Raw genomic sequence first — 23902 nt, forward strand, 5'->3', positions numbered from 1 at the left:
AAAGGAGGGCAGGAGGGAGAGAAGGGGTGGGGAGAGAGAGAGAGACAGAGAGACAGAGAGTTTTAAAGTAGAAAGCAACCCCAGAAATTACCTAATTTTACCCTATTATTTTACAGAAAACTTAAGCTCAAAAATGTCAAATGACCAAGGTCACACAGTTAAGGGGACAGTAGTCAGGATTAGAATTTAGATCTCATGGTACTTCATCTCTTACTCTCTCTAGTAGATTACATAGTTCCTCACTGAGTACTAAAAAAAAAAAAAAAAGGAAATGGATTTGGTAATTATGAACTAATTGGTGACCTTCAGTAATTTAGCTTCAACAGATTGGTGGGGATAAAAGCCAGGTTACAGGGAATTAAATGGTTGAGAAGTGTAAGAAGTGGGTATTGCTTTTCATATGAGAAGTTTGGATCTATGATCCTATGAAGGAAGAGAAACAGATAGAGAGATATGAAACCCCAACTATAGCAGACTGCAGCGTCAAGGAAAAAAAAAACTTCATTGGATTTGGAGTCTTAAGACCTGGCTTTGAATCCTGGCTCTGCCACTGAATAATTTTGTGATGTAGGATAGGTCAGTGATCCTCTCAGTACCTCGGGATGCTCATCTGTAAAATGATATCTTCCTCAGATTCCTCATCTGTAAAATGAGGAATTTCCTCGGCTTTAAGATGGGACAACTTATGCCTCTATGCTCCTGTGACAAAACTTTTTTGAAAGTTTAAATTGCTGTTATATATATGAATGAACTCATTATTATCAGAACATGAAGGAGAGATTATTAGAACCTATTTCTTATCTGATACCTATTGGTATCATGAAATTAGCATCTACTCAAGAAAGGTGATAAATTTTTAAGGATTCTGAGGGCTTCAAGCAGACAGTAAAAGTCTGAGACTGGTGATGGACCATATGGCCATTTCTTCTATGACCAGCCTAGATAAATTCAGAGAGGCTTGGAGATCTCTGCTTCAGAGCCATGAATTTCTTGGCTTCAGCAACTCCTAAAGACCATCAATGATTTTCAATGATTCAGATTGTGGTGGTATGCATATTTGTCTCAAGATCATATCTATAGATATTTAGATATCCATAGATATCTATATAATACATATGTCTCAAAATAACATGTAAATATCTACATATATAGAGAAACGAATTTTATGTCTTAATTTGTGAAGGAATTTCCACACTGATGAAATCATATGGTTTTTCGTATGACCCTATGATTTCAACAATGTGGAAACTTACACCAAGATAGATAGCAACTCTTCTGTAACTTATTCTTGGGGGCAGCTAAGTGACACAGTGGAGAGAGTGCTGGACCTAGAGTCAGGAAAACCAGGTTCAAATTCAGCCTCAGGACACTTACTAGCTGGGTATCTCAGGACAAGTCACTTAACCTTTGTTTGCTTCAGTTTCCTTATTTGTAAAATGGGGATAGTAATAGCAATACAGGGCTGTTGTGAGGATTAAATGAGATTTTTTTATATTTGTATTTGTAAATTTTTGTATTTGTAAAGCGCTTAGCACAGTGCCTAGTACATAGTAAGAACTATATAAATATTAGGTGATGATGATGATGATGATGATGGTGATGATATAGATTCCCAAAGCTAGCATTTGTCAGAAGCAGGCAGACTTGAACTTAGGCATTCCTGACTACCAGGCTGGCACTCTATCTCCTATTATTATGCTAACCCAATAAAGCTCTTATAATCTCTGAGGATCCTCTCCTAATTTCCACTCTCTCAGATGAGTCAGGTGTCCCAGATCAAGGCTAGTTCTTCTCTTCAGGATTCTAAGGGTACACTCCAAGGGGTGGAGTGTCTTTCAACCTAATGCTGAAAGCTTAGATCCATTCTGATGTGTTCTCCCTAATGTACCCCAGTTTCATTTAACCAATTAACAGCAATTAGCTTTAACAAAGGGACATATACTGAGATAGATTCAGAAAAAGAGTTACAAACCCCAATATCTAGGGGCATACCCTCCCCAACACCACCTTAATCCCTGAGAAGAACACACTCAAATTTAGTGCAGTTTCTATATAGCGTCTGCTCTATCAAGTTAACTTCCAAATGCACCCTAGCTGATGGAGGAGGCTGCTCGCTGCTCCTGGGCTGGGTCAAGACTTTACTTCTCACTGCCTGGTTTCTAGGAAATCCTGGCATGGTCTCCAGTTCCTAGATTTCTGGCAGTTCAATCTCCTTACCTTTTGAAACTCACAAGGTTGAATCCTCTTTATCTAAAGGACAGATAGAATAAATACTACAAAGACAGAAGCAACTGCAGGGTCCTGTACTTATGGGGCCAAATGATAATAACCCAGGTGGAGAAATAAAGGCCCAAAATCTCTCTCTCTCTCTCCCTCTCTCTTTCTCTCTCCATTCCAAAGTTTACAGCATTTCTTGCCTCTACACTCAAATACAGGTATGCAGAAGGAAGAAAGAAAGACAAAGAGAACAAAGAGACTCATTTTGGCAGGTAGGTGCCTTTCGAATATACTCAAGTTCTAATTACATAGGCAATCAATCGTCTATCTCTTCACCATTAGATTAACAGAGCAAAGCCAGTTAGGGGATGTCTGCACATGCTTCAAATCAAGGACCAAGGGCTTTCCATTATACGTCATCATTTCTTTCTGGAAGAAAGCTTCCCCGCCTCTTTCATGAGGATCTGCAGCAGGCAAAGCAGTCTGAACTGTCTGAGGATGGAGCTCCACTGGCCAAGCCACCATTATATTGGGATTATTGGAGAGGCAGCTGATTGCTTTCTGAGCAATTAATGATATATTCTGTCTGTCTACTATCATCTTAGCTGTCTCAGGTCCTTTCCTTAGCTTCCACTTGAAATGTTCTTGTAGGTAATTAACTAACAGCCTTCTTTCAGATTTAAAATTACTCTTCTGGCATGTTAAGAATAGGTCTTAACTAAGTATTGAAGTGGACAGCAAGGTGGTACAGTGGATAGAGTACCAGGTCTGGAGTCAGGAAGATTCATCTTCCCAAGTTCAAATCCATCCTCAGACACTTACTAGCTGTGTGACCCTGGGCAAGTCACTTAACCCTGTTTGCCTCAGTTTCCTCATCTATAAAATGAGCTGAAGAAGGAAATGGCAAACTACTCTAGGATCTTTGCCAAGAAAACCTAGAATTATGAATAGTTAGACATGACTGAAACACCTGAACAACAAAGTATTGAGTGCCAGAAGAAAAACTAGACCCAAAACTGATTAATGTACGTCTCCCCAATTTTTTATATAGTTTCTCTCTATATATATATATAGTAAACATATATATTTAATTGTCTAATTGCATCTAATTCAGCATGTATTTTTTTGAATGTCTATTATGTGCCAGGCACTGTGCTAGGTTCTGCATGGGTTACAAAGATATCAAAGATATCTGCGGGGATATCAAAGAATTTGTAATCCAGTCAAAGTGCATTTAAGTAGACAAATGACTATGGTACAAGTAGGATATAGTAAGGACCCTAAGAGAGACAAAGAAGGTGTTTTGGAGCATATCTACTTTGAAGATATGTATATTCATGGACACATCTCAATACTTTGGGAAGTTTTGTTTTTGTCAGTGTGTGCATTCTCCTTTCACAGCTTCAAATCACCATTCTTCTTTTCATAGTATGAAGTCTCTGTGAAGTGCTATGGCAAAAAAAAAATCATCAGCCAGTGACCAAACTGTAGGTGATTATCTCCTTTGAACTTAACCAAGCTGATCATTGGATGACAGGAATATAGTATTTTCCTGGGTCTCATGCTTAAGTCCTTTCCCACTCCATAGAACTTTCTACAACTTATCCTCCATTGGCCTGGTCTTTAAAGGTCCTGGGTTGTCCACATGCAACATGGCAACATTGGACAGGGAATTTATTGGAGAAGTACATGTCAACAACAAAGAATTGCTTCATCAAAATAATCCTTACAAGAGTCTGGCTTTCCTGTTAATCAATGAATCAATTATTGTTGTTGTTCAGTCATTTCAGTTGTATTTGATTCTTCATGACCCCATTTGGGATTTTTTTGGCAAAGAAACTGGAGTAGTTTGCCATTTCTTTCTCAAGCTCATTTTACAGATGAGGAACTGAGGCAAACAGGGTTAAGTGACTTGCCCAGGTTCACATAGCTAGTAAGTGTCTGAGGCCAGATTTGAACTCAGTTCTTCTTGACTCCACAGCTGGCACTCTATCCACTGTGCCACCCAGCTGCCCCCAATCAATCAATTAACAAGCATTGATTAAATGCCTACTATGTACCAGTTACTGTACTAGCCATCAGGCATACAAATACAAAAAAAACCCAATTTAAATGGGAGATATTAGTACAATATATACAGAATAAATATGAAGAGGACAAATACAAAATGGTGGGTAAGGGCACAAACAACTAAGGGGATCAAGGCTTCAGGTAGCAAATGGTGCTTGAGATGCAACTGGAAAGAAGAAAGGGATTCTATGAGGCAGAGATAAGGAGAGAAAACATTCCAGATAAAGGGGGTGGCTAGGACAGAGGCATGGAGATAGGTGATGGGAGATGGAGTTCTGTGAGTGAGGGACAGAGAGAAGGCCACTTTGGCTGGATGTCATCCTGTGGGGTGGGGAGTGACTTACAGTAAGCCTTCAAAGAGGTTGGGGCCAGATCATGATAAGCTTTAAAAGCTAAACAGAGGAGTTTATATTTTATTCTAGAAGCAATAGGGACTCAACGGAGTTTTTGAGTACGCAGTGACATGGTTAGATCTGAGTTTAAGGAATATCTCTTTGGCAACTGTGTGGTGGATGGAATGAAGTGAATAAAGGGACTCAAATCCAGGAGACTAATGAAAAGCCTGTTACACTTTTCATAATTTGGTCACCAATAAAATAATTTGGCTATTGTTGGTTATTGTTTTAATGTGCAAACCAGCCAAAAAACTTGTTTGAGTTATGGCTTGCTGAGAATTTGCAAGTGTATAGAAATCTCTAATGATTGGCTTTTTACACCAGGACAAATTTAAGTTTGAGATGTAAATCCTGGAAAAGTTTTTCCTAGGCTGTGATTAGTGAAACTTGCTGTGTGAGGTAAAAGCTCATAGGATTTTATTTTGAGTTGTCTGATGGATCATAATAACCCATCAATAATCAATAATCCACCATCTGAGAGAAATGCCACAAGCTACTCAGAGAATGGTGGGAAATTAGCATCCAGAAAATCTGAAAGGACAATTTTAGCCTCAGTCTAAGATAGTATCCTCCTGGCTCAGTTTCCCCATTATGTTCCTTTGAATAGGAATGTCACCCATCTGGCTATTCCTGAGTCTGGCTATGAGGTGGATTTGATACAGCATGGTTGGAAAACTGAGTTATCTGAATCCAAACAGAGTTAAGGATGTTTTATTCTGTCATTTGGGCCCTGCAGTCTTTTCTGTCAGATTTGTGTCTTCCACACTACAGGCCATTCACCTACAGTTGATAGCAACCAGCAGGTACCAGCCAATGTCCCCTCATCGTTCCCTGGATGCAGCCTGTGCTCAGTTCCAGTCGACCTCTTTGGGACCCTCTTGAAGCAGGGACAGCTCTTCACCCCTTGCCAGCAGGAAGCAGTTTTGGGAGCCAAAACCATTGCCCCTTACCCCAAAAGAATTTGGGTCCCATTTGTTTGAGGGGGGAATGTTGAGGATGGGAACTAGACCCCCAAAAAGGAAAAACCCTGGACTTTCCCACAAGGGCAAATCTCTGGCATTTGCCTGAGGCTATAATCCCATCAATTGGCTTTTTGTTATTGTCAACACCCACCAATTCTCTATTACCCTTAACCTAGTCTAGGTCCATTGTCTTACCTCCCTATGGCTCCAAGCCATTTCCCACCCTTAATCTTATCTAGGCTCCATTCTCTCTTGGCCAGTGGTTGGAGTTTTATTACCTTGTAGACTACTTGGCCACTCCTAGATCCCTCCCATAGTCTTTCTGTATATAAGATCCATCTTGTCTCCTTTAAGATGCTCAGATTCTTAAAATCTAGCCAATAGCTTACTAATGTTCAAACTCCTTAAGAGTCTGCCCAATATGACGGATGTTCTAATAAACCTTGTCTTTGGCTGAAAAAAAAAAAAAGAAAAGGCTGTTGCAGTAATCTAGGAGAAAGGTGATAAGGGCCTGTGTATAAGTAGAGAGAAGGGTCAGATGCAAAAGATGTTTTACAGGGAAAAAGAGCAGGTTTGGCAACTGATTGATAAGGTGAGGGAGAATGAAGAGTCAAGCATAATGCTGTTACAGACAATAATGGTGGTGCCTTCCTATATCACCATATGGGAACACTAGACCAGTCAGTTTGCATCTTGTTTTCACTCACGTAGACTAAACATGTGTCAAATTATATACTGTACTTGTTGGTCATCATGACCGTGATTGCTAAATTAAAATTATAGCATGGGGATTATTAGGTTCCTTTAAAAATCTAGGGGCACTGGAACATTCCTTCATTCAGATTCAGAAAAAAATACATTAAAGATGCACCTCAGGTGTATCACTTATACCACCACAGATAGCTTTGCTAAAGAAAGATCCTTAGTTATGGATCAGAGGGTAAAACTGGTGATCCATTTTTTCCTCACAATGCCACTCCCACCTATTGAGGAATCAATGACCTTTGGAGAGGTCTATAAAAAGATAAGTAAGTTTTCTCCTGTTTCTCTACAATACTCCTTTAACAAAGGGAAAAATAGGTGAAGGATGTCCCCAGTTAATGCAATGAGGATGAAGCAGACTTGGAATTAGTCAGTCTGAAAGGACTTGTCCATTAACAGACAAGTGAGATGGCTATCCCCTGTATAACATGGCATGTTTCCAAGTATGAATCTGACAATTTAGGAAGTCAGTACAGAAAAGTACCACATTTGCTATAACCCTCCCAGTATAATTATAGTGCAGAATAGTTGAATGAGGGTGCTAAATCAGAGTTAGCTGTAAAAAGGAATAGAAATAATTAGAGATTTTATGATTTAAAGCTTTAAAACATTGTTTCTAAATTTCTGACAGGTCAAAATGGCAATACTCCCAACCAGAATATTTTAAAATGAAAAAAGAGTGAAAAAATTAAAACATTCAAAAGAATGAAGTTATTGTAAGTTTCTCTACTTCCTCTGCTCTCACTCACTTTTCAACCCTTTTTAATCTGACTTCCAGCCTTATCACTGAGTGATGCAGTGTATAGAGTGCCTCAAATCTGGCCTCAGACACTTACTAGCTGTGTGACCCTGGGCAAGTCACTTGCCGATATTTGCCTCAGTGTCCTCATCTATAAAATGAGCTGGAGAAGGAAATGGCAAACCACTCCAGCATCTTTGCCAAGCAAACCTCAAATGGGGTTACAAAGAGTTGGATGTGACTGAACAGCAACAATAAATATAAAAAGCACCTAAAAAAGCTCTGAAGATCTACAATCAACATGGGTGAACAGTATGACATGGTAGCCAAGAACATGATACCATTTAAAATTTTTGGTCCTAACCTATTGAAGAGGTCTAGAGGTTTTGGGGTGCTGGGAAACCCCAAGATCTGAATGAATGCAATTCAAATCTTCTTCCAGCCAGAGAAAAAGTTTATTAGAGATTAAAACATATAGGCCAGACTCTTAAGGAACCTGAAGATTAGTAATGCCTGCAGGGATGAGTGAGCATGAGACAGTCTCAGCCTTTTGGGCATGAGAAAATCTCAGCCTTTGAATGTGGGCCAGGGTGGATCTTATATACACTAAAGTAACTTTGGGTGGCCAGAGGAAGGGGGGGATGGTTGGGAAAAGGGTCTAGGTGAGAATTGCGATTGGAAGGTCTGAGAGATTGAATAAACAATGGGAATAGATAATGAAGGGAACTGGAAGGTAGAAGTTTGAAAGGATCAGAAGGTGGGGTTAGGGCTTTCAAAGAGAGATGAGGGGAGTAGATAAGGAACCCAAAAGTTTTAAGGGTTTTCTGGGACCTGTAGACAAACAGGAGCCAGATTCTTTTTACGGCTAGGGGCAAAGTTGCATCTGAATAAGATCAAAAGGCAGGACTAAGGCTTTCAAAGGGAGATAAGGGGAGTCTATAAGGAATCTAAAAGTTTAAGGGTTTTCCGGGGTCTGCAAACAAATGGGAGCCAAATTCCTTTTGGTGAAAAGGGGCAAAGGTCTCGACTCCTGAAACTGAATGATACCCCATCACTATGATTTCACCAGTGTGTAATACTACTGTCAGTATCTCATTTGTAACTTAGTTCAGTTATTTGTGGACATTGAGAGGCTGTGTCTTGCCTATGGTTACACAGCCAGTATAGCTAAGAAGTAGGATTTGAACTGGTGTCTAATCATCAAATCTAGCTCTCTATCTAATACACTTACTGACTCTTAGGCAATCTTGGGCTTTATATACCACCTTTGGAGTATTGTATTCAGTTCTGGTAAACCACCACATGTGGTAAACTGGAGAGACTCAAGAAGAGAGTATCTTGGATGGTAAAGAGCCTTGAGATCATACCAGATAAGGATGATTTGAAAGAACTGGGAGGTTCAGTTTTGAGAAGAGAAGACTTAGGGAATGCCTGATGGCTGCCTTCAAGTATCTGGAGGCTTATCACATGAAAGAGAGGTGTGGTAAGAATAATACTTGCCATGTGGGCTAGTCTAGTTTTTTTACTTAAAAGTCTGAAGCCATCTTCAGAACCTAATTGGCTCAGGGGGATAAGTTTAACTCTTTGATGTAGCTTTCTTACAGCCTAAGTACCAAAAGCAAGCCACACAAGGAGTCAGAAGCTCCTCTCTCAGTCTTCTGACTGGCAGACCAGCATGGCTAGCTGGTCAGGGAAGTTGATCTCAAATGAATGAATGCAACATTCTTGCTGAGTATCCTTTCCATGATATAAATTAGTAAATCTCCTTCTGTTAATGAACACCAAGCACTAGATTAGCCTACAAAAAATTGGTTAGACTAGTCATTCTCAAAAAGTGGACCTTGGGCCTCCGGAGGTCCTCAAGAACCTTTCAGGGACTTCATGAAGTATTTTCATAATAATACCAAGATAAGGGCGGAGCCAAGATGGCAGAGGGAAAGCAGTGACTGTCTTGAGCTCTCTCCCAAAGCCCTCCAAATACCTATAAAAAATGGCTCTAAACAAATTCTAAAGCAGCAGAACCCACAAAAAGACAGAGTGAAACAAATTTCCAGCCAAAGACAGCCTGGATGGTTGATTGGAAAGGTATATCATGCCAGGTGGGGAGAGGAGCACAGTGCAGTGTGAGCGTGCAGGCCACAGCGATCCTGGAGCAGGCCTCAGAGGACTGAATTGCTGGCAGCCATGGCAGTTTCCAGACTTCTCAACCCCTGAACGCCAAAGACAACTTAGAAGGTCAGTGGGAAAAGTCTGTGACTGTGGTGAGGAAGGAGCTAAGTCTCAGCTGCAAGTCTTGAGTGCGGCCTGGGCCGAGGCTTTTTCCTGAGCTTCTGGCCCACAGATTGAGGGGGAATCGAGTTGCTGATCAGAGGGGCATTGCAGGGATCTCTTTGCCAGTGTTGAGGCAGGAATCTCTTGCTTTACCGGTGCTTGGATCTGGGTGGCAGTTCTGAGGGGTGGTCTGGGGGCAAGGAGGAACACTGGTGCAGTGGAGCTTGTTGTGGTGGAGCTTGTTGTGGTAGTGGAGAGAAAACACCACCCCCCTTATCATACCACCTTGGAAGAACTGAAAATTTACAAGTCCCTAGAAGTACCTCTGAAAACAGCTGTACAAACCCCTGAAGCTTGGACAGTACACTCTTCACATTGGAAGCAGGCTTTTACCTTAACGAGGAGTTTAAAACTCAAGTACTTGGCCACGATCATGAGTAAGCAGAGCAAAAAGAGTCAGACTATATTATCTTACTTTGGTGACAAAGAAGATCAAAACATAAAACCAGAAGAAGACAATAAAGCCAAAGCTCCTACATCCAAACCCTCCAAGAAATATATGAATCAGTCCCAGGCCTTAGAAGAGCTCAAAAGGGATTTTGAGAAGCAAGTAAGAGAAATAAAGGAAAAACTGAGAGCGATGCAAGAAAATCATGAAAAACAAGTCATCAGCTTGCTAAAGGAGACCCAAAAAAATACTGAAGAAAATAATACTACCAAGATATAATTTGCCTATTAAAATACTTCTCCCTTTTCCAACTACATAGCTATATAAGATCATATTTTTCTTCATATATGTTAGCCAAAACAACATATCACAACATATTAAATGGAGAAGCAGGTGTGAGAATCCATGTCTATTAAGACAGACATTAAAGAGACTTGCAAAAATATGAAAAACTGCCACTTGTCTGAATTTTTTAGAAAAGTTATTTTTCATAAACATATTTATGTTAATGTGTAATGGGTTTGTTATTATGTTTAAATGGATTAACAAATACATATATATTTTTTAAATGATCAGTTTTAATTTCTAATTTGGTAAATATCAATAGATATAATCAACATAAACAAAAGCTGTTTGGGGTCCTCTGTAATTTTTAAGAGTGGAAAGAGATCATGAGACTGTTTATGAACCATGAGGTTAGATTTAGTCTACTTTGCCTCGAGGGGCAGAACTAGGAGCTATAGGTGAAAGTTAAAAAGCATTCAATTTATGTAAATAAAAACTGGGCCACTAGGTGGCACAGTGGATAGAGTGCTGGGCCTGAAGTCAGGAAGATTCATCTTCTAGAGTTCAAATCTGACCTCAGACACTTATTGGCTGTGTGACACTAAGCAAGTCACTTAACTCTCCTCACCTCAATTACCTCATCTCTAAAATGAACTGGAGAAGGAGATGACAGTTTACTCTGGTGTCTTTGCCAAGAAAACCCAGAATGGTGCCACGAATAGTCAGATACAACTGAAAAAGACTGAACAACAACAACAACAAAGAAAAACTTGATAACAATTAGAAGTCTCCAAAAATGGAATGGATAGTGGAGGTCTTCAAGCAAACACTGGATGATACATGTTAATTACATTATAGGGATTTTTTTTTTAAGGTACACATTGGATTAGATGGCCTCTGATATCCCTCTAACTCTGAAATTGCATGATTCTGAGATAGGTTTGGTCTCTAGGATCAAAGAACTATATCGAACAAAGCAGAATCTGATAACTGCAATAAGAGAGGTACAAAGAAAAAGCAGTAGAAGTTTTGAGCAAGATGAGATCATCACAAATAGGTGAGGAAATTGCTAAGCTTGTCTCATCCTAAGCATCCCTACCCTGAGCCAGTGAACACAACATTAAGAAAGGGGGAAAAGTTTGACAGCTCAAAGCAACGTACTGAGTTCTCCATTCTCTTCTTGTGGTTGCTGCATTCTCAATGCTGAGCATGCCAATTTACCTGGCAAGTCTCTTTTTTTTTCCCCTTCAGGAAAACGAGTAAATCTGAGTCTCTTTGGCTAGAAGGAAATCACAGTAACTTAGTCAAAGTGCTCCTCCTTTTGGGGATCAAAACACCCATTGTCTAGTGATCTTCTTGAGTCTCATGGAGATAGCAGTGATTTCTTTCTTTGCACAAAGAGAACCCATCCCCTAAACCCCACTCCCTACACGCCCCCAAGTGAAAAAGTCAGAGTGTGATTATAACCTGAAACTGGTCCTGGGCAGAACTGTTTTTGGCTGGTCATAATCCCATCATGACTGTGTCTGTAGACACATAATCACAGGGATCAAGGTAAGGTACTGCTCTTTATTTTAAGTACAACTGACTAAGGGACCCACAAGAGCCCAGCTGGGCAAAGCAAATATTCTGAAGATAAAACTGAAGAGAAAAAAAATTACATCTCTAGTGTTGTCTGTTAATATGGGATGGCTGTATAATACACTGTTCAAGTCTGGGTTTCTAAAACTCCCAAGTTTGGCCCCATGAACTGTATAACCAAAATAAATTATTCACTAGCAAGTATGGAAAATATCTCAGCAATCTTCCTAGTGATGATGACGTTCATAAGGATCTGTGATCTGAGCATTCAGTGGAACCTAATGTAGACGAAAAAAATCCGTTTATTAATCTCTGTGTTAGGTTTATATTATAATTTTCAAGGGCTTCAGCTGAATATTGGATCATTTTATGGGCACACAATTGCATTACATACTCATTAGCCCCTTTCTATTGCTTCACCTCTATGAGACTAAAGTTCTCCATTTCCTGCATTGTGTGACTCTTAAATGAATAAAGGCCTCGAGACAGAGTACAAACCAGGGGGAAGTATTTTCCAGTGACAGTCTGTAATCCGGTATGGGTTTGCTTTTCTCTGAAGTGGTACAAGGCTAGACCAACAGGTCTTTATGGGAGGTTATTAAAGTAGAACTACGTACCATACATGTGAAAAGTTTGGTTTTTAAAAATTCCTTTAAAACAACAACAAAAGGTACCAAAAACAAACAAACAAAAGTAATCAAAACCCAAGAGGCTGGGACCAAACTGGGGAATTTCTCTGGATTTAGATTCAGGAAGACCTGATTTTGAATCCTTGATATTTACAAGCTATGTGACCCTAGGCATTTTACTTAATCTTTCCAAGCCTGTTTTCTCATCTATAAAATGGGGGTAACCATATATTGAGGTAGGTTGTTGTAACAATCAACTGAGATAATGTATGTAAAATTGCTTTGCAAACCTTGCTTTTACAAATGTGAGCTGCTATTATTGTGCCATATGGTTCAGGACATACTGTGTCTCCCTCATTCTCCCAGACTAGGACAATTCTGGGAATTTGCATACATGCTGGAGAGTCTAATATTGGAGAGTTTATGCTGAAAACATCTAATCCTACACCTAGCTGCCTCTAGCTCTAATAGTTTATTTTTACAAGTGGAAAACAGAGCCTACCACCTTAGGTTAAGGAGAGTGAACAAAGTGCTCATTCCCTAGAGTTGAAACATTTGTGTTTTGAATAGCACTCCTCAGATCAACAACCAGAATACTGGCATTCAAAGTCCTATTCCAGTCCCATCTTAACATATCTACTTATTCATAGTTCCAGGACACACATACTTCACTGTATCAGAGCTCTGACCTGCGCACTGTTCCTTACCTATGCTAAGGTAATGTTGGCTCTCCCCCAAGAATGCCTTCCCCTCTGCTTATTTATATCCTACCTCTCAGGGGTCACCTTAAGGCACTGGGACAAAGTGCATAGAGCAATGGACACAGAATCAGGACAGCATGAGTTCAAATTCAGTCTCAGATATTTACTAGCTGTGTAACCCTGGGCAGGTCATTTAACCTCTATCAATTTCAGTTTCCCCATCTGTAAAATGGGGATAATAATAGCAACTACCTCCAAGGTGTTGCTATGAGGATGAAATTAGTCAATATTTGTATATTTGTATATTCATATTTGCTATATAAATGCTATTATTATTATTAAATCTTACCTCCTCTATGAAATATTGCTCCCAAACTTAATCAATATGGAAAGAAGGAAGGAAGGGAGAAGGTAAGAAGGAAGGATGGAAGATAGAAAGGATGTATGGTAGGAAGGAAGGAGAAGAGAGGTGAGGGGAGAAGAGGAGAGGAAAGGAGAAGACAGGGGCATTTGTTAAGTGCCTACTATGTACCAGAGGGCTTTACAAACATTATGTTATTTGATCCTCACAACCACCTTAGGAAGTAGGTAATATTATTATCTCCATTTCACAGATGAAGAAACTGAGGCAAATGGAGGTTACGTGACTTGCCCAAGTCACAGAGCTAGTAAGAATCTGAGTCTGGATTTGAACTCAGACCTTTCTTACTCTAGGCCTATCTAGCCCTAGATAGATAGATAGATAGATAGATAGATAGATAGATAGATAGATAGATCCATTGAGCCCCCTAGTTACCTCAGCTAGATATTTACCCTTTCAAGTACTGTCCATAACATCCACTCTATATATCTTGGCACTTTATTGTATTAATTTCAGTATTTTAATACTGCAATATGTGGGCTTTTGGGTGCTTCTTCCCAACAAAGTCCTATATGGATGCCTCATCATGTTGTAGAGTCTTTGGCTTTTGGAAAGTCCTACCAAGCTGCAATTGATTTAAATGGGAGCCAGGAAGTGGCTGTAGTACCAGTCTACCTCACTACCAGGCTGTCTGTGGGGTGATGAAGTTTTTTTGGCCACAATCCTAAGAGACCATCTACTAAGTTATAGTGGGAGGACTCACGTTGTTGAAATTGTACATTCTTGAAGGAGAAGTACTAGGGATATCTCCACAACACTGCAAGTTTCTCTAGGCAGGGATAGCACTGTAGACTTCTTTTTCATCCCCCAAAGAGGTGTTCATTTGGTGAAGTGAACAGAAAACTGTACTTGGAATCAGGAAGAGCTCAGTTTGTATTCTTACTCAGACATTTCTATCTGGGCTAGTCATTTAATCTCTCTCAAGACTCAGTATCCTCATCTGTAAACAGGGATAATAATTTCACCACCCTCAAAGGCTTGTTTTGAGGATTTTTAGAGTTATATAAATGCTAGCTATTAGTAGTAGTGTTGCTTGCTATAGATGGTTTTTTCCCACTTTTTCTTATATCCTCTGTGGTTTCCCTGAAAGGTTTGCTGAATCTATGGGGGTCAGCTATAATGAATCACTTGTACAATGTTTCCCTACAGGGACAGGTTGAGGGGGATTCTGTAACAACTTCACATCTCCCTTACTCCAACATACCATCAGAGAGGAGCAAGGAGAGGTAGCAATGGACAGCATTAGGGGCCAACTCTCATCCGGGAACTAGAACACATTCATGGGATTTGCTGATTCACAGGATGGTTCCTGAATAAAAATACTAGATTTATTTGCAGCTGCATAATTATAAAAATTGAATGCTAATTTGTAATTTCTCTTTAAATTCAAAATTCTAATTCTCGATATAAAATCTGGGGGGCCATTACAATAGAATGTTAGTACTTGAGGGACCCTAAAGTCATCCAACATGCTCATTTTAGAGATGAGTAAACTGAGGCTTAAAGTAGCTGACTTGCCCAGAGTCATACAGCCAGTTAGCGGCAGTACCAGAATAGAACTGTGTCTTCACTCCCCAGGCCATGGGGGAAGGAGTGAGCTCTGGCAATCTGGAGCTGTTTCCTATTGCCTTGAGGCAAATCTAGAGATAGAATGAAACTAGAATAAAGGGGTCTACTTCAGGTTTCTTGAAAGAAAAGATTCTGGGAACACATGACAGGAGCTGAGAGTGTCCATCACACCCCATCCCCAGCTTGTTATTCTAGAGACTTCAGGGAGTTTCCCCCTTCAGTGAGATCCAGGACACTCTTTCTTGGTTGAACTGAATTGTCTCTCTCCCAACGGGAGAACTGCACTCTGTATTGTCTGGTATGTATTCTCTTATGGATAATGTCTCTGATTTCTGTTCTGCTATGATTTGGACAAATGGGTTTTCTTGGTTTAAAAAAGATAGAAAAGAAAATAAGGGGGTCTATAACAGGAGGTATTTCCTGCAAACCAGTATATCTAGTAGGTCTATTCCTAGAGGAGAAACCTTCCCCCCCATCCATTTTATATTATATATTATCCATTACATATACATACACACAAACATACATAGAAAGTAGAAGGGTAAAAAAGAAGTTAGGAAGGAAGATAGGAAGGTAGGTCATATGTATTTGACAACTGCACCTCACCACCCCAGCCTGTTAGCAAGAGCCTAGAACATTTGGGGATTATAGCTTAGGTGGGTTTTTAATTTCCCTATACTCTCCACTTTTCATTTTGGCTGTTTATTTATCAGCAGTTCCCCTAGTGCAGTAACTGCCCGGGGCCAAAGCTTGCATAGTGTGTGCCTGCCTCGGCAAGTTCTCTTTCATGTTTCCAAGTCTTGCATTTCTGTTATTTTCAGCACCTGGTTGCAAAGAACCAAGTTTCTGGCCCAGTTTTGCCTAACTTCCCGGTCCGCTTCGGCCTCGTGTTGCTTTAAGGAGGCGGCCCCAGGGGAGGGGGCCGACCCCGCCCGCTCCCAGCTCGGCTCCTAGACATCGGCATTTCCTCTTCACTCTCTGGCTCGGCCCTTTCTCTCCTCGGAAGAGGAAACTTCGCGGTCGAAGTAACGGGATCGGGGAAAGCCAGGGCCTGAACCTCTGGAGCCCACCTCTAGCGGTGCCAGAGGCTGGACCGTCGACCTACTGACCCGACAGCTGGCCGACCTGAGCCTTGGCAGGGGCGGTAAGAGGAGGGCGAAGGCTTCGAACTCGGCAGGGCAGTGAACGGAAAGAAGCGCGGAACTGGAGAGGTTAGGACTACAGCAAACAAGCGAGGGTCCGGGACAGCTGCTGGCACGAGGGACTACTCCTGGAAGCAGGGTCGGGAGAGGAGCTGAGTTGGGAAGAAGCCCGGAGCCCGAGACGGGACAGGAGCTGCAGAAAGGCCCGGACCAGAGGCGTACGCTGGAGGACGGGGCGGGGCAGAGCCGAAACCGAAGCTGGAAAGAGAACTTGAGCTGGGAGAAGGGACAGAAGAGAGCCCGGGAGCCAGAGGAGGTGCGGGAGCCGGGACTGATCGAGAAGGGGAGGCTTGACTTCCAGAAACCAGCTAAGGGCTAAGCTGGCCCCAGGAAGTCAGGGCAGGGCTCGAGCTGCTGCGTGTATGCGGGGGCGGAGAAGGGGGAGCCACCGTCGCGGTCGCGGAGGTCCAGACCATGGGCTGACCATCACCGGACGTTGCCCCGGGCGCCCAGCATGTCGGTGCACTACACCCTCAACCTGCGCGTCTTTTGGCCGCTGGTGACCGGCTTCTGCACTGCCCTGGTCTGCCTCTACCACGTCTTGAGCGGAAGGGGCGGCTCCGCCGCTCCCCAGGACAGCGAGGACGCTGGCTTCCCGCTGCTCAAAGCGATTCTCTTGCTGCTCTTGGGCTACCTCCTTCTGCGTTTTCGCCACGCAGCCCGGCAACGCTTCCTGCCTCGCGTTCCCCACCAGGGGCTCACCCCGTCGTCTTCGAGACTTCTCAATGAGCCGGGCCTCAGTGTTTTACTGGAGAGTTACTATGAGCACGAAGTTCGCCTGTCCCCTCATGTGCTGGGCCACAGCAAAGCGCACGTGAGTCGCATCGTAGGCGAACTGGTCCGTGCCGGCCGGGCCAGGGGATCTCCAGGTCCTTCTCCCGGAGGAGCCTTAGCTCTGGCTTTTCGGGGGGACTTCGTCCAGGTGGGCAGCGCCTACGAGCAGCACAAGATCCGTCGGCCGGATGGCTTCGATGTTCTGGTTCCCTTACGCCTCCCACCTCTTGTGGCGCTGGAACCTCGAGGCCTGGGCTCGGAGCCTGAGTTGCCCCTGGCGCTTCGTGGCTGCTTCGTATGCGCCCTCAAGGCCCCACCGTCTTCACCCTCTGGTGGGGCAGGAAGCCAGTGGCACCGGGACTCCAAACCCTTCTCCGACGGCTTCTGCGTGGACCTTCGTGGCCGGCGCCACCTCTCTGCAGCGCTAGTGTCGCGTTGGTTCCAGGCGCATTTGCAGCGATGCCTTGCCACAGTGCGGTACAGCTTGGAGGAGCGCTGCCGGGTCAGCCTATCTCCTGGGGGCCTCGACCAGCCTCCCACCCTGCACATTCTGCCTTGCCGCACCGACTATGGCTGCTGCCGGCTCTCCATGGCTGTGCGCCTTATCCCTGCTGTACACTTGGGAGATGGAGTCTTCCTAGTGGCACCACCACTGCCACTGCCTCCCCCTGGGCTCCCGTCGGAGCTCCCTGGAGGGCTGAGGGTCGAGGCGCTGTGGGGACTGAACACAGCTCGCCAGGAGCAGCGGCTGCTGGGCTGGCTGCAAGAACGAGCCCCACCCGGGGCCTGTCACCTTAAATGCCTACAGTTGCTAAAGGCACTGAGGGATCTGGGCGCGCGAGGACTGGACCCTGTGGCCTCATCCCAGTGGGGGCGCATCCTCTCATCTTATACGCTAAAGACCTCGCTTCTGACTCTGCTGCTTCGAGGGGATCCTTTGCATTGTTGGGAAGAGGTCCACTTGAGAGAGAGGCTAGAGGAGCTGGTGCTCTACTTGAGGGACTGCTTGCTCCGCCACCGTCCGCTTTTCCATTGTTTTCTGGGCCCTGACGGAGCCGTCGGACTCACAGCTGAGATCGGCCAGCTGCCCAAAGTGCTGCGCGAATCCGCCCCAGTAGATCTCCTGGCCTCATTCGATGGGCGCGCCCGGGAGTTCGTGGCGGCGCGACTGGTGTCCACGTGGCGCCGGCTGCCCCAGCTTCTCCGACCCTACGGAGGACCCCGATATCTGGCCAGGAGCACCCAGCCCCGGAACCAGCGGGTCCAAGTTTTCCCGGAGCACGATCCCTAAAACTGGGAAAATGCCTTCGCCTGACCACATATCCCGAGAAGGGAACCTGCAGGATAGTTGCTAGCTTAGTAAGGCCCTTCTCTCAGTCTTATGGGGAGAGGGGGTGGGGGAGGAGAATGAATATAAGATGCTCTTGTTTTGTGGGGTGGAATGGGGGTGCGTCACAACCTTTGGGTCGCTAGAATGAATGAAAGAATGAATCATTAAGACCCCAGGGCTGCAGAGTAGGTTCATATTTTTGGAGCTCCCACAGAATTTGGCCTTGGCCTTCTTTACACTATACATACCAGAGATAGATACATTCCTGCCACTACCTTAGGAACCGGGAGTTCAAATGTTGATTCCTTTTTAATAGCCTATTAGAACCCAGGCAATGGGAGAGTCTGGTCAAAAGGGGAGTTGGGGAAGGCGGAGTCCATCTTTTATCCAAGGCCCCATAGCACCAGTTCACTTGCCTTACATAAATGAATCTGGATCATAAACCATAGCTGGAAGAAGAGGGGATGATGTACTGTGTAACTTAGTTATGGATTCTACAAATTAGTATTAGTGTGCTCTGTGAGCAGTGCAATTAAGAACATGTTTGACAAGATTTCAAAGCATTCTGTTTCACAACTTGCCAAAGGGTGATAGAGAATTTGTTAGAGAAAAAACCTTTTAAGGAGAAAATAGCACTTTATTTTGATAAACGCCTTAATTTTAATAGTAATTTTTATTACCAAGTGTGGCATTTTGCAGACCAATTATACAACAATATAAATTAGTTGGTATCCTACTTAATATTCTTAAGAAGCCAGGGAATGAAAAATGTTAGCACAATGGACCATGGTTAACAACAAATGTTTTTCAGCAACATTGATGAGATCATAAAACTTATCAATGCCTAGATTAGAGAGAGATGTCTTAGGCCTTTCCTTTGGCATATTAAACCAAATCTTTGCTACTTGATACAAAGCTAATCTTTTCCTTCTCCCCCTTACCACTTTGGAATGACCTGTGTTTCATTGCACAGCCACCACCCAAGCTGCTTCTGAACTTAGGGCCTGAAGGGGCCCTGAAGGAAGCTGTGCCAATTCTACAAGGATTATTTTAATACCATGTATTCTCAGAGACTGCCAAGTTTCCATAAAAGGGCTGCATTTCCATACAGTACAACATCTTGGGCATAGATTATTGAGGATGGTTATTCCTGAGGCTGTAAAGGGAAAATGCAGAAAACAAAGGTGAGGAGGGAAATAATAACCTTTGTCAGCTGTTCACCCTCCCCTTACCACCAAGGCATAAATCATTCCTAAGTAGATCCTACATAGCATTGGAGTTCTTTTTCTTTTGTTGATCTTTTCTGAAATCTTTCCTTACAAGCCTCTAAATTTCTAGCTTTGACTGAGGTGCAGTCACATTTTTACCACTTGCATTAGGCTTAAATCATCAATTGTCCCAGGGATTGAAATGACAGTTTTACAGCTCCAAACTAGGGTTTTGGATTTGGCCTAGCTTGTTTTTGGCTCTGTGTGTGTGTGTGTGTGTGTGTATTTGTATGTATGTATGTATGTGTTTTTAAAATAAATGGATGAGTATCCCAAGAATTAACAAAGTTCTAACTGTCAAGAATAGGACCATTGTTGAGTGCTTGGACAATCTTAAGGAAGTTCCTCAAACTTTGCTGCTTTAGGAGGCTCCTCTCTCAAGTTTCTGGATTAATAATTTATAAGTAATAACCTCACATGAGGACTTCTCAGACTGGGCTGCACTGAACACTCGCTTCCTTTGAAGCATAGGCTGGACCATTAGAAAAACAAGTTAGAAATGTGTCTTGGAGGAATTAATTTTTTGGTAGACAGCTCAGTTTGTATAAAAGTATAGAAAAGTTTTAGTTTCTATACCAAAAACCATTCCAGCTTTTTTTTTTTATATCAGTGTTAATCATTAGGTACTGAATTTGCCAAAGTAATCTGTCTTGAATCTAAACTTTACCATTAAGATAAACTTCTTTTAATAAATATTAAGGTTATTATATCCTTTATCTGTATTTAAAAAAAAAACAACATTTCATATAATCAACCTAAAGAGTATTCTCATCAGCCAGTTCAGAAACTTTTAAATTTAAAATAGCTGACCTCAAAATATTTTCATCTTAATTTAGTACAATTTTGTTTTGTATCTTTCAGGTAGGGAAATAGGAGAATTTGGGCAACTATAAAACTTTGGAAGGTTAATTTATCAAAATTTCTAACTGTGGTGATGGGTTCTTTTTTTTTTAAATGTTATTTAAAAAAAACATAAATCTGGTAATGTGCTGCTGCAGCAGCGTTATTTTCAGGTATCCTATCTAAAGCCATGGCTATTCTCAAGGTTTTGTTATTATTTTTATTATTTTTTTAATTAATGGGGCATTGTATTTGTGTTTTCTAAACATAAATATCTTATTTATATGCCATGCTGAGCAATTGTTCTTTGTACATGGTAACCAAAGCTTAGAGATTTAGATCAATTTTGGTCAATGCTTAGTAGCCCAAAACATGTACTATGTACACATAAAATAATATGGCATATAAGCAAGGGATGATGGTTGCCTAGGGCACTTAAGTTTATTTTTTATTATGGCACCATTCCCTTAAAAGAGCTACATGGTGGATCACTCCAGAGGGTAGTTCTCTCTCTTTTTTAAAAAATTTACACATATTTTTGGTGTGTGTTTGTTACTGGAGATAAAATACATGGAAACCTCTAATGAGTTTTTTTAATTTTTCTGCTGGTGCCATAGTAGTTACATGAGTTGCTGGTGCCAGAAGAAAATTGGGGGAAGATGAATCATTCTAGCCTGAGGCACCGAAAGGTAACTTCCACTGACCCATATGGGAACTGTACTGGATTCTTCTGGGGAGGGTAGAATTGGGTCCTACGAGTGTTTTTGTAAAATGAAACTTGAGCCTAAGAAAGGGAAAATGAGGAAGGGGAGCAAAGAATATTGGAAGGACTAGGAAAGTGAATCAAAAGATGGCAAAGTAAGGAGAGTCAGAAGAGTGAAAACTTGATGTGAAGATAGGAGAAGACAGGGTGAGAGAGAATTGGATAGGAGAAATTCATTTTAACTATGTATTATGTTAAATGATCGACTCCTTGAATATATGAGACTTGGTATTTTTGGTTATAGATTGTAGTTATGTTACCTGTATATTGACAGTGCAATATTCCAAGTATTATATTATCTTATTTAAGCTTTATTGTAAAGCTAAACCAGTAGATTAATACAGCTACAGATAGGACTTTCACATAATTTATCTAATATGACTGTTGAAAGTTGAGTTGTTAGGATACCAATCAAAATTCTTTACCAAAGGAAGTGTGGGTCAATTCATAGCACTTCCTTCCTTGGGACTGTGGGCTCAAGCTCTTCTATCATATCGGACTTGGCCATCCAGATCGCACACGCTTTCTGGTGGTGGCTGAACGCCACCTGGGAAACAGGAAGCCAGATCCCACAAAGGGAATGATTTGATGTCTGGGTGTGATCTAGGTATTCTCTCAGGTGCCTCACTTAGTTTTGGAGACTTTCCAGGTAACCCACACCATATGTATTTTTAAAATGTCCTAGTTGGTGTCTTTGCAATGATTTATCTGATGGCAGTGAACCTCAGAAAAAACAGCCAGGACTATGGGCCACATGTCTCACTTTCCCACAGCTTAATTTCAATCTCTCCCCCATCCCCTTCATGAGTATATTAACTCTTTCTGGCTATTAGACTCCACTCCACCGAAACAAGATTTTATCCACTGGCACCCCTAGCAGTCTGAAGGGGGTAGTCTGCCTTCTCAAAATGCCACTTTTGCAATCAGGTTGAAATTTGCCTCTTAATAAGATGTGGTCCCAAAGCTCTTTTTCCTCTTCTTATCTCAAGAGCAAGTGCCTCTGTGACTTTGGGCCTGTCTGCCTTAGCTTCCCTATCTATAAACTGAGGATAGTTGCACCCCTACCTCATGAGAGGTTTATGAGGATTAGCATAGCTAATGTTGATTTGCAATGTACATTGAAAGTGGAAAAAATCCTCAGTATTATCATCATCATTATTGTTATTTTAAAAAGCATATTTGTGACTTAGACACTACTGTTTATAATTTCATACCCACATATTTTTATACCTATGTTTTAGAAAGGTATAAAGCACTTATAAGGGGAGGTTATAATGACCCTGTTAGCCACGGGTGTAGGGGTGGGGGGACTGGAGAAGAATAAGATTATAGATATATCAAGATAATACCAACTAAGTCATATACACATTTCTTTCCCTTTATAAGTATCTGAAAATGATACATATTCTTAAGCAAACTTAACATGTTTTGATTTTCAACACCATTTATTAAGTGCCTGCTAGATGCAAGGCACTTTGGGATAGAAAATATATAACGTAGTTGCTGTCCTCATGAAGTTAATGTACCTTAATTTCAGTCATCTTAATATATTCCGTCTATTTTGTTTTTATTTTTCAAAAGTGCATAGTGTTACAAAGCAAATCTGTTTAATATTTTTTGCTTTGGCAGTAAAAACTCATAGTAAAATGTCTCTTTTTAAAAAAAAAAAAAGGCCAAAGACTTACCTGAATGTTGTTCTGCTGCTATTGCAAACAAAAAAAAAAAAAAAAAAAAAAGAAAATGCTTAAAATTTCAGCCTATTCCAAAGTGTTAAAATATGCCATTTACTTTCTCTTTTAAGGTCCAAAGACATTTGCACTTTTATTGGGAAGAGGGTGACTTTAAATTGTTTTCCTGTGTTTCACACTATGAATAAACAAACTTTTTGAAACCTCTGGCTGTAGGTTGAATTTATAATATGGAAAGATTCTTGTGGATATACATACAGAACTTGTTCTATCTTGTGATACTTTATACAAACTTGTATCTAATTTTTTCTCATAGGAAAAGGAAGTCGTTTCCCATGAAGCAAATACAGTGATTACAATTTACATATAATGTTATATAAAGGGATGGGGAAGATGCCAAGACAACATCTTGGTGTGAGGGTTGTTGCAGCCCTGGGTACCTTGACCCCAAGTGCTTGCCAGAAGTCAGGCAAGACAGGGATTTCCTAATTTTCATGGACCTTTTCCTTATGTAGATATATTGTGGCCATCCCTCAGGTCCCTGGTCCTAGTCTGTGTTTCCCCTCTACCCTACATCCCAAGATCCTTCAGTTCAAGGATGCTCTCTGGCTTTCTCTAAATGGTAAATGTTTACTTAGTAGAAAGAATATTGGCCTACAGAGAAATTTGGGCCTGGAGCCGATAGAGTGATCAAAGCCTGAATGTCCTAGGGAGAGCTTAAAGCTTGTAACATAGCCAAGGTGAAACCAGCAGTCTTCTGCCCATTAAACATTAGTCATACTTATTAGATTTGCTCCAAGGAAAACCTGGATCCTTATGCCCAAGGATTCCAGAAATGTTAATAGTGATGGGTATTTGAGTTTCTTATGTCCATTTGAGGGAGGCAGGTGGTGTAGTGGAGAAAGTTGGCCTCAGAGTCCCACCTTTTCTGCCACATATTGGCTGTGTTCAAGTCACTTAACCTCAGCACCCCAGACAACTCTATGA

At 41.7% G+C, this 23902-nt stretch overlaps 1 protein-coding gene across 1 annotated transcript; it reads left to right on the top strand.

The window, feature by feature from the left end:
• Window positions 1-16014: 16014 nt before the first annotated feature.
• On the top strand, window positions 16015-23118 carry LOC114052383 (inositol 1,4,5-trisphosphate receptor-interacting protein-like 2). The gene has a single exon (XM_027874958.1). It carries the CDS (start codon window positions 16707-16709, stop codon window positions 18315-18317), a length of 1611 nt encoding a protein of 536 aa, XP_027730759.1. The 5' UTR covers window positions 16015-16706; the 3' UTR covers window positions 18318-23118.
• The last annotated feature ends 784 nt before the right edge of the window (window positions 23119-23902 follow it).

The sequence above is a fragment of the Vombatus ursinus genome, unplaced genomic scaffold (genome assembly GCF_900497805.2).
Source record: "Vombatus ursinus unplaced genomic scaffold, bare-nosed wombat genome assembly UNPS02014807.1, whole genome shotgun sequence".
In the NCBI taxonomy this organism is placed as follows: domain Eukaryota; kingdom Metazoa; phylum Chordata; class Mammalia; order Diprotodontia; family Vombatidae; genus Vombatus; species Vombatus ursinus.

Bases quoted from the DNA above. Each gene is read 5' to 3' on its own strand.
- LOC114052383 (XM_027874958.1), top strand. From the start codon at position 16,707: ATGTCGGTGCACTACACCCTCAACCTGCGCGTCTTTTGGCCGCTGGTG.